We start from the raw sequence: 12,855 nt of genomic DNA on the forward strand, positions 1-12,855 counted from the left end.
GCCACTTTTCACAGTCCTCACCACTACCCCGCAAGGCTGGCTTTATCTCCTCTCTGCTTTTCAGACCAGGAAACAAAGACTTAGACACAAGTAGACCTGATTGAATCAGGATTGGAACCTGCCTGCCTTCAGAGGTGTGCTCTTCTAGTAGTTTCTGGGAGACTGGGGTCGGGGGGCAGTGACCACTATTAAAGGGAGGAGGAGGGGGAGTGTTAGCATTGGGGGCCTATCCCAGGTCTGGGTGTGTATGGTTATACGTGCGGTCCTTTCCTGGGCTGCATGTGAGTTTAAGTGTGAGTGTGTATGTGGGTTGATGTGTGGGTATATATGGATATTTGTGGGCTAGTTCTTGAAATACGTGTCTGTGAGTGTGTATGTGGGTGTGTATGGGGGGTAGTCCCTGGGCTGCTGTGCAAATATATGTGTTGGGGCTCCAGCGGGGGCAGACGGGCTTGAAATTTGTGCATGCTTGTGAGTCTGTGTGTGCATGAGTGTGTAAGCTTGAGCGTGCAAGGATGTTGGGGTGCTGGGTGGGGGTCAATCCCTGACCATGTGTTTGTGGTGTGTGTGTGTGTGTGGTCAGCCCTTGGGGTCTGAGTACGAGTGTGCCTGCGCGGGGGTGTGTGTGTGTTTAAGTGTGAGTGTGTGTGTGTCCGGGGGGCGGAGGGCCTGGGGGCTGGGGGAGACACGGGCCGGGCCCCGCCCTGCGCTGCAGGTGGGCAGGGCCCGCGGCGGGGCCGGCCGCGCTCGCTGCTCTTGGCTCGCGGCCGCGCCGGGCTCGCAGGGCTGGGCTCGGGCTGCGGGGCGGCGCCGGGACAGGAAGCGGAAAGCAGCAGTGCAGCGGCGGCAGCGGCGGCGGGGCTCTGCCTCTACAGGAGCCCAGCGCAGGCCGCAGAGCCGGGGCCGCTGCGAGCCGAGACCGCGGGCCGCGGAGCCCGCACGGCCGGCGCGGAGGTGAGTCCCGCCGAGAGGCCGGGGGCGGCGGGCGCGGGGCGCAGACCTCCCGCGGGGAGACGCCCCCACCCGGACCCGGGACCCCGCGAGCCCCTGCGTCCTCCTCCCGCAGCCCCACTCCGGACTCAGACCCCGGTTCACTGCCCTCCGCCCGCCCGTGGCCAGGAGCCCCCTCCGCTCCCACGGACCGCAGCCCAAGCCGTGCTTCCCGAGACCCCACCCCTCTCCCATCCCCGCGAGGTGCGCCCCTCCCGCCCCGGCGCCGCGCTCCCCGCGCACCCCACTTCCTCGGTCCGGGCATTCCCTCCCCACGCCTGGGACGCTCCCTTCTCCCCTGGCTGCACTTTGGGGTGCGCGTCCCGGCCGGCGGGGAGTGGCCGAGCGTTCCTGCAGGCACCCGGGCGGTGGGACCGGCCGTGCGGGGCGGGGGCCGGGCCGCCCTGCGCTCCCCGGGAGCCGGGCGCGCTCCGCAGTTGCCACCCCGCCGCGGGGCTCGACCCGGGAACAGCCGGCGTCCGGGGGCCCGCCCAGCCCCGGACCAGAAAGCGGCACAGAGCTGGCCTGTGTTGCCACCTCGCTTACAGAATGGAACCGGCCCTGGAGGCGTGGGGGGGTGGGGGCGGGGGCGAGTCCGGTTGCGCGTCGGAGAGCGCAACAGGCAGGTAGGAGTTTACTTTCAAAAACGCCGGGGTGGAGCGGCAGGCGCCCGGCTCGTCTCTGCCCGAGGCGTCCCGGTTGGAGGCGATCTCACCGCACCGCGGCAGCCTTCGCCACCGGCAGGACCTCATTTCCTCCTGCAGGCTCTGAACTGCCCCAAGCAAACGCATCCAGAGAAGTGTGAAGCTGTATAAAAATTTAAACGCGTTGGTGGCTGAGGCAGGAGTGGGGCGGAGCCGCGGCCTGGCGGCCGGGGAGGATGAGCTAGTGAGACTTGGAGCCGAGAAATCTGTGGCTCAGTTTTCACAGCCTCAAACCAGGTATAAAGCCCACCTCGAGAAGGTGCTGTGAGCTCGTTTAGCTGCTTGTTAAGAGATGTTAGAGCGCTTTATTTTGATGATTCTGGCACGTGCATTTTGCTAAGCCCCTTTTGGGGGGCTGTGGTTGGAAATGCATGTATTTTTAGACACTTATTCCAAAAGCTAGCAAGCTGTAAAGAATCTGGCATTTTCACTGAAGTGATTATAAATTTTACAGGGTTGCTGGAAAAATATTATAACTTGTGTCACCAATCAACAATGCTAATTAGCATTCTCCTTCCAGTGGGTGGGTTGTTTGATTACACAGCTCCTAGGCTCTTTAAGTGAGATGGCAGAAACTGTCTGAATCCAGGGAGATGTAATTAGTCATTTTATGTAACCACTAATTAGAGTTTTTAGAGTTGAATTAAATCAGTGTGATATAGTTGGGGCTTTGATTTGTGGAAGGAAAGTGTTTACTCTCCACTTCAAAGAAATAACACTCTTCACCTATCCATGAACATTTAGCATTCCCAGACTTTGGTGTCTCTCAATATAATTAGTGAAACAGCTAGTGTGAAATTTTCACTGTTACAGTGTTGGCAGTGTAACCTGGTTGCAACTTAATTTGTAAGTAAAATGGGAGAATTTTGAGAATGGCATATTTGTAAGGCCACGTGGTACATTTTTATTGCCTTGTATATTTGAGCAAAAGGATGAACCCATAAAGGAAGGTTTCCAGACCAAGCAGCAATGCCACGTCACCCTGGTCCATTGAAGAATGAACAAGGATTGAGTGAGAAAGGTATTCTCCCATCCATCCCCCTAACACACACAGACACACACCCTGCTTGTTACCCCAGACCTCAGCAGCACTTGGGTTGCGTGGGCACTTATCATGTTGTATTTTAATAGGAAGTTTCCACCTTTGGGCTTTGAGCCCCTTGGGAGTTAGAACTATTTCAGATTCATTTCTTTTCTCCTGGACGCCCCACAATGCTTGGGAACTGAACCTGTAAGTAGGAGTTGAAATTGCAGAATTCTTTATGCGTTATGTGTGGTTTGGGACAATTTATGATTGTTGCCGACCCTCCTCTCTGTAAATAAACAATTCTGGTAATTGCTACATTGCTGTATAGTTTCCGTAGTTAAGAGCCCAGGTTCTATAATTAGACTCTCAGAGTTCAAGGCCCTGCTCCAGCACTTACCTGGTGCGTGACCTTGGTTTTAAGTGTAACCTGAAATTCATATTTTTCTCCCCTGTGAGGCTTGTTCTGAGGATTAAGTAAGATATTACATGCAAATCACTTAAAACAGTTCCTAACACATAGGAAGCACTCGATTAACTGTGAGCCATGAGATTACTATGGCTCTCGTCTCTCTGTAAAGCGAACTAGCCATGGCTGGGGGACTAGCTGTGTATGGGCACCATACTGAGCCATTTTCCAGAAGGCATGACAGAATGAGGTGGACATGGGGCTGGACATGTTTCTAGTAGTGGCTTTGGTCTCACCTGAAGCCTGATAAAAAGGTGCATGTATGTTCAGCTGAGGTCTGTCTCCATCAGTGTCCTTCTGAATCCCACTTACTGGATAACGGTCATTGGACCGGCTCCACAGGATTTACACAGGAGGTGGTACTTATGAAATGTATTTTGCTGACGCTTAAAAATCTGGCAGGGGACATGGGGGTTACTTGAAAACAAACATACATCGTAAGACCTCCAGACACATTAACCATTCACAGCTTTTGGAAATCTATACCCAGCTGCTAGGGGTGTTTCAGAGGTAATAGATGACTGGAGCCAAGAGCAGTTATTCTGGGAAGGTGAGTTGAAATCATTGCCAAGACAGGTAAAATGAGGTTGACGTTCTCTTTCCTTGTGAATAGTGGCCCAGAATCACTTATTTATAAGAACCCTGTTGTAATGAAAGAATCATTGGGTTTGTTGCAAATGCCACAGTCCCTTGATCCCCACATCGGTGGCCTGGTTGATGTGTTATGGTTCATAGACCACAAATGCAGCAAAACACTTCTTCCCACCCTGTCTTACAACCCTGAGGTCCTCCAGATAAACCCAATAAAACACACAGAGCTTTCTCAGATATTCACTTCCTGCCTGGGAACAGTAAAAGAAGGCCTGCAAGGAACAGAATGGAAATCTATAAGTTAGTTAACCATAGATAATGGTATTCTTTAAAGGTAGACTCACATAGACGAAAAGAAATGTACGTAAGTTTAATGAAACTGATACGTAAGTCATGTGCCTTACAAAGGTATTGTTTCCAATGGAAGGAATTTAACTTTACTAAGTAATAATGCCTACTAGTTGTGAGTGCTTACCCTGTGCTAGACACTAGTCTGAATGATTATAAATGATCTCTTACTCACCTTGAGCCTATAAGGTAAGTGAAATATAATTCTGTTGTTATAATTAGGGAAACAGGCAAAGAAAGGTTGAGTAACTTAATCTGAGGTCACCCAGCTGATAAGTAGCAGAGCCAGGATTTGAACAGTAACCATCTAACTTCAGAACCCGTGCTCATTGCTTGTCCTCTGTAGAAGAAAAGTTGACTCTAAACAAAATTATCTAAATTACTCTTTTTCCCTTGAGTGCCATGTAATTAAAAAATGGGTCCTTTGAGACAAATGTTAACTTGAAAACAATAAAACTAATAAATGGTGTAAACCCTTTAGAATTATATATATGATATGAATCAAATATGCAAAGTAATGTGCACAGTCTATGTAAACACAGTTGCAGCAGAAACCTCTTTCCCTTGGAAACATATCCACTGCAGAAGGAGCCGAAAGTCTCTTTAAATTCAGCCTGTGTCTCTGCACCCCTTGCAGGGTAACTTTCTACCCTCCAAACCCAGGTTCGCTTAATTACTTAATAGCTCTAGGCAGAGCTGTTGATGTTTTTATAATTTCCTTTTCTGAGAAGGTTAGCTTATGTTTACCACTGTCATTACCATAATATATCATTTCCCTCATATAATTTTCTGAACACTGTTTTCCTTTTAAGTAGGAGTCAGGTATATTTTATGTGTGTGAACATGACTTTAGGGGCAGATTCTCTTCGAGGCCACTGATCCCCACTTTGCTCTTAATAAAGGGCGGTAAAGGAGATTCTCTGACATTTTTGCCGGGGAATTCCAGATTGAAGGTGCTGCCACTCAGTCAGAAGTGCTCTTGCACCTGTGTTAACACTGCCCGCCTGCCTTCGTGAGATGCGATTCGACAAACTCTAGCCCTATCCTGGTGTTTGCCTCCAGCTCACACCCAAGCAGTGCCTGCAGCCCGGCCGGGATGAGGGGCAGGAGGGCAGGGGGGAGGCAGGGACTGATGCCGATTTTTACAAAAAGCGTGTCTGGAATATAACCTTTGCCGCTGAGTGAGACTTGTGCAAGCAGCCCTGCGAGGGCCGCTCCACTCCTGGTGGTTTAGATATCCCTGTGGAATGTAACCTCTGCATCTTTTTCTTCAGTTGTAAAACTGGGGATTTAAAATAGACAACCTCTAAGGTTTCTTCCACAGTGAATCTATAGCCTCCACGTCCTGAGATCTGCCACCAAAACCCTTCCTTCATTCAGCACACTTTTACTGTTGTACTCTGGGAGCTGGAAAGACAGTAGTGAAAGAGGCCCCTGCCCTTGTGTAGCTTCATGTCTTTACAGGAGGCAGTCCCTGTGTAATTGGAAATTGGGACATCAAGGCGAAGTATAGTGAGCTGGGAAAGGGCCAGTTGAGACCAGAGGATCAGGAAAGGCCTCTTGAAAGAAGCTGTATTTCAGTTGAGAGGGATGAGTAGAAACTGGGCAAAATGAGGAGGGGGAAGACTGAGTAGAGCGGATACCCTGAGGCTGCAGAGAGCCTGGTGCCTTAGAGGACCTCAGGTCGAGAAGGAAAGCCCAGCTGGAGGGGTGGGCAGGGCCTGGCAGACCAAGTGAAGGAATTTGAGTTTTATTCGAAGCACAGTGGGACACCATGGAAGGGTTTTAAACAGGGAAGTGACATCCACATCATGATTTGACAGATCACTCTGGCTGCTGCCCAGCCAGGGCCAGGCACAGTCCGGGTCATGTCAGGGGTCAGTGTGGTGGGGGACAATTCCAGATTCCAGGGTCCACATTTACACTTTTATATGACCCTGTCCCATTTGGGCCAGTGCAGCAGCCTATCAGTTTATTACCCAGGGAACCTGATTCCTTTTCATTACTTTATTATCTTCCTGATAAGGCATCCCTCTGACCTTATCTGAGTCCTGCTAATTTCTTGTGCATACAAAGGAATTATCTTGTAAATGTATTGCTGCAATGATAAGCTTCAGGATGTGTTTTTCTGTGAACTATATCGAAGCTCTTACATTGGCTTTCGAAATGAGTTTGCTCTGGATTTTGTCCATCTGGCTCTGGTTGCTGCTTCTTAATCCTCACTGAGATCTCGGACGCAAATCAATAGCTCTGATAGAGACAGTGTGACGCAGAAGGGGCCTGAGCTCCGTAGAGACTGAATTCTGTAAGGAAACCTGCAGGCTTGGTAATAGTTTAGTCCTGTGTCCATGGAGCCTGGAGGAGGCGGGTGGCTGAGAACTGGGGGAGTGAGGGGTGGCTGCCAGGGGACAGAGGGCACTTAGTGACAGTAGAATGTGTGGGATGAAGTGGGGAGAGAGCACAGGGTTGGCGCTATAGGGTTAGTAGGATGTCTGCGTGGCCCCAGTGGAGGAGATTCAAAAGAATAGGCTAGGATACCGTAGAGCATCTCGAGGTGGTGATAATCCCAAGTGGAGCAAGAGGCATCCGAGTAGGAAACGTGCACTGGGAATTTAGCCTTTCAGTAAGTATTTGTTGGGTACCTCTTATGTTCCGTGTATCCTGGGGTAGGTAAACAGTAGCTCCTGTCTCCAAGGGGCTTATCCTACAGTAAATCCATGGATGGAGGAGAATGATGGTGAGTTCCGAGTCTTAAGGGATAACTTGATGAGGGCGAGGGGAAGGCGTGTTGGAGACGTAGTAGCATGAACACCATCGCATCGGAGGAGGACGGGCAGCAGAGCGCTCTGCGAGGGCAGCCAGGTGCTGTGTACCGTCACTGCCGTGCCCTCAGCATTGCCGAGCAGGTCTCTCCTAGCCCCACTAAACGTGGAAATGGATGCATGAGTACATGGGATAAGAAGGTCTGGGGGAAGGAGGACAAGGATGGGACCTTTGAATTTGGCTCCTGCCAACCTCTGGCCCATTTAGAGCTGTTTCAGGGGAGTGTCGCGGATGGAGGATTGGGGCGACAAGAGGGAGGGAATGGCAGCATGTACAGGCCACCCCTTTGATAAGTAAAGCAGGACTTGTGGGAGAGAAACCAGACAAGGGCAGCCGGTGGAGTGGAGGTGAAGCCTTCCTCCAAAGAGCATTTGGGAGGCCATGATTTCCTTTGAGGGACATGTCTGGAGTTGCCTTACTGGATGGCCGGAGGATTTAATGAGGTCGAAGGATGATGTCCTCTTGCAGCAGGGGAAGGGGAATGACACTTGGGTTAGCATGTGCCAGAGGCTTTATTTTGGAAGTTTCCTTTAATGCTTACAACAACCCCAGGAAGAGATCATATTAAATGGCCTCATTTTACTTGGTGGGCACGGGGAGGTAAACTCAGAGAGGTAAGTGTGTGCCCCACAGTGTCATGGCCAGGAAGCGTGAACAGGATAAGCCGGGTCTTCGGGGCCTGGGCCACCTGCCTCTGAGACACCCCAGCAGCATTTAGCCAGGAGTAGCTAGAAGCTGGGATGGAAAGGAGAATTGACTTATGAGTTGGAGGGCAGAAAAAAGTATAAACGTTATAGACAGTCAATTCTGGATGTAGAAGGCGCCAGTCAGGTTTCTGGGCCGGGCAGCTGGGTGTTAGAACCTGCAGGTCAGCAGAGAGCTGGGTGAAGGGCCTTCAGGGAAAGAGGCTCATTCAGGGCCTGTCTGGAGATCTTGGCTCATCTCCTGAGGCTGACATCTGCCAGGTATGAAGCAGAACAAGCAGCACAGCCCAGAGCAGAAAGGAAGTGAGAGTCTAAGGTGCTGAAAGTTCCCTGAAATTGTTACTGAACATGCTGGGAGGCAGAGTAGCGAGAAAAAAAGAGACGAGCCAGCTCTTGAAGTCTTCTAGAAACGTGGAGATAGGTCCAGGAGCAAAACTAACATATTTTAAAAATGCCCACAGCAGTTTTTTTTCCCACATTGATTCTTTAAAGTCATCCCACAAAATAGGCTGCCTTATTTCCATTTTACGGATGAGGAGACCTGAGGCCCCGAGGGGGACACAGCTAGTTAATGAGCCGGGGACTGGACTGGGGTGTGAGCCCGGCGCTGTCTGGCCACAGGTGAGCCTCGGGTGGGGAGGTGAACACAGGCACCTGCCTGGCGCTGCTCCTTTCTGAGCCTTTCTCTTACTGAGAGGGACAGGGGGAGCCTCTAGGTTGGGGACCAGTCACGGGATTCCTGATAACCCCGGAGGCCCCTTATCCAGCGCGTGTTGGAGCTGATGCTGGGAGCGGTCACAGCTGTAGCTTGTTTCTCACATGAGCCCTTTTATTCACATTTTACAGATGTGAGTTCAGAGACGTTTAATAATTTGACTGAGGCCCTATAGCTAACAGGCGAGTAAAGCCTGGGGTTGGAATCCAGCTCCCAATACTGTATGAGCTTATATCTCCGGATCAACCCCTTGAGGTCCATGGCTGCTAGATTTATCCCCATTTGACAGGTGAGGAAATCAAGGCTCAACCCCAGGTTGTACTTGACATTGAGGAGCCCTGGCTAGACCCCAGGTCTCCCCACTGCTCACCTTGGGCTCCTGCAGGAGAGCAGACATGAAATAATGAGTCAGGACATCAGGACGAGGGAGGCTAACCCGGGGTGACAGACCCTAGGGAATGAATGACAAGGGCAGACGCAGCCTGGGTGGTGCTGAGGCTTGGGCTGTGTTGGCCAGTTGGGGGTGTGTGGGTGACTCCCTCCAGATGGGCAGGTCCCTGCTGAGGACCCTTGACCTCCTCCTGGTGGGGGTAGAGGTGTGGCATTTGCAGCTTCTTTGTTTTTTCTTCACACTGATCTCACTGGCTCTGTTAGCTGTGTCAGCTTCCAGGGGCAGGGTGCTGGAAGGAGGAGCCCAGCACAGGGCTCACCCCACCAGCTCTGGGGTGAGGGGTGCTGAACTCCTTTTTCTTGAAATAAAGGTTTAGCATGTGAGGCTCAGGAATGTACTTGGAAGTGTTTCCAATTTATTTTTATTGCATAGCAATATATAATGAAAATGTGGGGAAAGACCCAGGAACCTGCAATTAATAAATCACCTGCTTTCGTTTTCTGATGTTCCCTCATCCTCGTCCTTACATAAGTGATTTTATGTGATTGTAACTGAAATGTAGATTTCCGTGTCTATCTACAATGTTGTATGTAGCCTGCTTTTTAAATTTATCAGTATATCATACAAATTTCTGTTCTTGTAATTATCATTTTAAACAGCTCTACAAGAGTTCTTTGGGTGGATGAATCATGTTTCCCTTACCTATTCCTCTGTTTGGGGGGCACTGAGAGTGTTTCTAGCTTTTCACTATTGTAGGTAATGTGCTAATAATAGTTTTTCTTTTAAAAATAGAAATTAGTTCCTTGAGATAAATTCTCAGGAGTTTGGATTCCTGGATTAAATAGATTGAGAACTTTTTTTTTTTCCCCGTTGGCTTTCGGAAACTATGAGCAAATCCCTTAAAAGCTGCTTCCCTGGGTATTGTTTTATAGCCAGCACACTGGCAGTGGGGGCTGGGCATGGTGTCTAGGGCTGGGATGCCAGGCCGGCTGGGCTGTGTCTGGGAGATGGCCGAGGGCCAGGTCTCTCCCACCTCCAGTTTCCCACTGCTGCGGTGGGGTTTGGCTTGCCCGGCACCCACCTGTCCCCCTCCCAGACACCTGGGCAAGCTTGCTGCTGCCTGAGTGGAGCATTTGGCACTCAGGAGCCTCACCCTTGCTCACTTGTTCCCTAAGAGAGAGCCTAGGGAGGAGGTTTCTACTGTCATTTCTCTTCCAGCCCCTTGAGTTTGGCTTTGAAGATTGATATCTTTTTTTTTTTTTTTTCCTGTTTTCCCAGAATTTGTTCCTGTCAAAGAGTGACTTTGATTCCCAGGCCCTTTGAGGTCTGAGGAGTCCAGTAGGTGAAATTCTCTACCTCTAAAGAGAAACAGTACCTGCTCCTTCAGCAAGAGCAAGCTCTCCATTGCTATGGATACCGAATCCACGTATTCTGGATATTCTTACTATTCAAGTCATTCGAAAAAATCTCACAGACAAGGGTACGTAAGCGATTGCTTGTTCCACTTTTTCCTTGGGGGGAGACTTGCAGGTTACTCAGGCTTCCTGGACTCACTTTCAAGCAGTCCGCCTGCAGGGTGGTTGGAGCTGGAGGTTCAGTCCGCTGGTGCTTGAGAAGCTGAGCTTTCAGAGCCTTTACCAGGCGTTGGGAGGAACTCCACCACCAGTTTACATTTTATAGCCACCATTACAGTTGATGACCTTAATTTCTCACAATTGATTTTAAATTAAAGTTTCTCCTTTCAGTAGAAATATTTTTCATTGCTAAGTACTTCTCATCGATGACAGTTCTCCCAAAGCTTTACCAGGAATGAAAAGTGAAAGTTTAAAAAACGAAAAAGTGTTAATTTGCCGCTTCTCATGGTCCATTAGGCGCTTGCCGTGAGGCTTATCCACTGAGGTGGCAGGATTGGCCCGGCGCCTTATTTATTTCTCTCTGACTGGTCTTCCCAGTGAACTGGCCTGGGTTTTGAAAACTCCGACCTGAGTGATGGGGACCAAATTTCCCCTCCTCTGTGAGGCACGAACAGGTCTGCACTGGTGTTCGTAGGGCTTGCGTATTACTGACCTGCAGGATGATGAGGGGAGAAACGAGGAAATGAGGGAGTGAAGAGGCGCTACTGTACTGGTGAAGAGTGCAGTTGGTAAAATTGCAGTGCTGCCTCTTACTGAGACCCCTCACCTGTGAAATGGGTATAGCGGGGCTGTTGAGAGAATTAAATGAGATAATGCACGTGAAGCACCTAACACAGCACATCGTAGGTCACTTACTAGTGGCTGTATTAATGCTCTCAGTGGCCCTGGCATTTTAGCACCACATTTAAAGGCCCTCATTGGCCCCAGCCCAAAGGTCCACCTGTGGTCACAGCCCTGCGAGGGTTGGGAATGGTGGTTGTAGTGGTGTTTCCCTGGCTGAGCTGTTCTCCATGCAAGTAGCTGAATGCAGAGCAGGATTTTGTTTTGTAAACCAGCAATACGATATGGATATCTAATTGACTTACTTGCGAGCCCATGTGGATGTACACAGGCAGAAAGGGGTCTGGAAGGATAGTGTCCGAGCTGCCGGAAGTAGTCCTCCACAGGGAAGGGGTCCACATGGGATGGGGACTGATGGGAACTTTCATTTATGCTTTATTGTCCTGTACTTGTTCACTCTTTGACAACTGCATATTTTGTGGTTAAAAATACAAATAGAATAAAAGATTGTAAAAGACTCTCAAAGATTATTTAATAACATGAGAAAATATATATGAAGCCATGTTATTAAAAAACAAGATTCCAAACTTTGTACATTGTAATAGTTACATAATCTTATGATGCGATGAATGGTAACAGACTGACCATGCTTGTCTTTAGGTGTAGGACTATTGGGATTATAGTTGTGTTTTTTTTCTTTAAACTTTAATTCTTTTCTGAATTTCACATATAGCTCTTATCGTCATAACAATCTGTGGAAAAGAGGTAAATGAGCTTGTGCTGGGGCCTAGGCAAGGCTTTCTAGTCAGCATGGGAAACAGAAAGCAGGGTTGCTGAGGGAGGTCTAAAGTAACGTGCCAGAGCCCAGATCCTGAGAAAGTCAGGACCCTCTGGTGAGAAATATTTAATCATAAATTTCAATCAATGGGTAAACATATCAGATTCGTTCTAAAAAAGCAGAAACAGCTGTTTAAAAATATCTAATCTGGAAAAAGCAGTTCCCTTGTCAGTGTGCCAAGCTTCCCGATCCTACACTGTGATGCGTGGAGTGGGAATTTGGGGTTCTCCTGGTGCTTGGAGATGAGTAGAGGGGGGAGCCTTGCAGTGTTCTGAGGAGGAACCATCTCTGGCCTCCTTTATCTACAAGTCGTGTCGCAACTGTCATTGCTCTGCTCTGCTGTTTCCTCAGGCCCCTTGGGGCCCCCAGAAATTGACACTGCAGAGCTCTTGTGGTAACTTTAAGAGACTAACTTTCAGTGAAAACAGCGTGCAGACCCCTGTGGAAAGTACTTGGCAAATGATATTACAAGCGGAGACCTTTAGTAATTTAAGTGAGGATGTTGCTGAATGCCTGCTCAGAAGAGCTCGGGGTGAGAGATGACCATTCGAGATTTATAGGTGCCCTCCCTGGCGTCTTTAGAAAAACAACAGCCACTGAGATGGATTCCCTGACAAACAGCCCTGTAGGGCATAGTGACGGTGGGGCAGAGGTTGTCATCTGTAGATAGTAGGTGCTGGGAGTCCTTTGTCAGGGTGTAAAGAGTATTGTGCAGTGATAGTGGCGCTCCACAGGCATGCCCTGGCCTCGGCCGTACCGTATCACCCAGGAGTGGCCCTGTGAAGGCTGCCCTGCTCAGGGACTTGTTGGGAATTTGAACGGCCGAGTAGGAGAGGAGAGGGAGCTTGCTCTTTGGGAACCTTAGGAGAACTGTCAGAGAGGAATAATACAGGGCAGCAAACTTGATACGCCTGATGACACCGAGATCATCTTTGGAGGACTGGCTGGGTTCCAAGCAGATGACAAGTGACTCTTTTCTAACGAAGAGGTTAGTAGTCTGGTTTTGTGATACCTGCCATCTCCAGAGGGTATCCAGTTCACTTGCTGGGAAAACGGTGCAGAC

The 12,855-nt window shown here is 49.6% G+C and overlaps 1 protein-coding gene across 2 annotated transcripts in view; it reads left to right on the forward strand.

The window, feature by feature from the left end:
- Window positions 1-835: 835 nt before the first annotated feature.
- VANGL1 (VANGL planar cell polarity protein 1) overlaps window positions 836-12,855 on the forward strand; it is a 50,340-nt gene continuing 38,320 nt past the window's right edge. The window contains exons 1-3 of one of the 2 annotated variants that reach the window (XM_057719773.1): window positions 836-954; window positions 10,038-10,239; window positions 11,688-12,780. In XM_057719773.1, coding sequence (XP_057575756.1) covers window positions 12,707-12,780 — 74 coding nt within the window. In that variant the 5' untranslated portion in view covers window positions 836-954; window positions 10,038-10,239; window positions 11,688-12,706. Of the gene's footprint in view, window positions 955-2,615; window positions 2,716-10,037; window positions 10,240-11,687; window positions 12,781-12,855 lie in introns of those variants that run through there. The other variant, XM_057719774.1, reaches the window with a different exon arrangement.

Source organism: Hippopotamus amphibius, chromosome 1 (genome assembly GCF_030028045.1).
Source record: "Hippopotamus amphibius kiboko isolate mHipAmp2 chromosome 1, mHipAmp2.hap2, whole genome shotgun sequence".
Lineage (NCBI taxonomy): Eukaryota > Metazoa > Chordata > Mammalia > Artiodactyla > Hippopotamidae > Hippopotamus > Hippopotamus amphibius.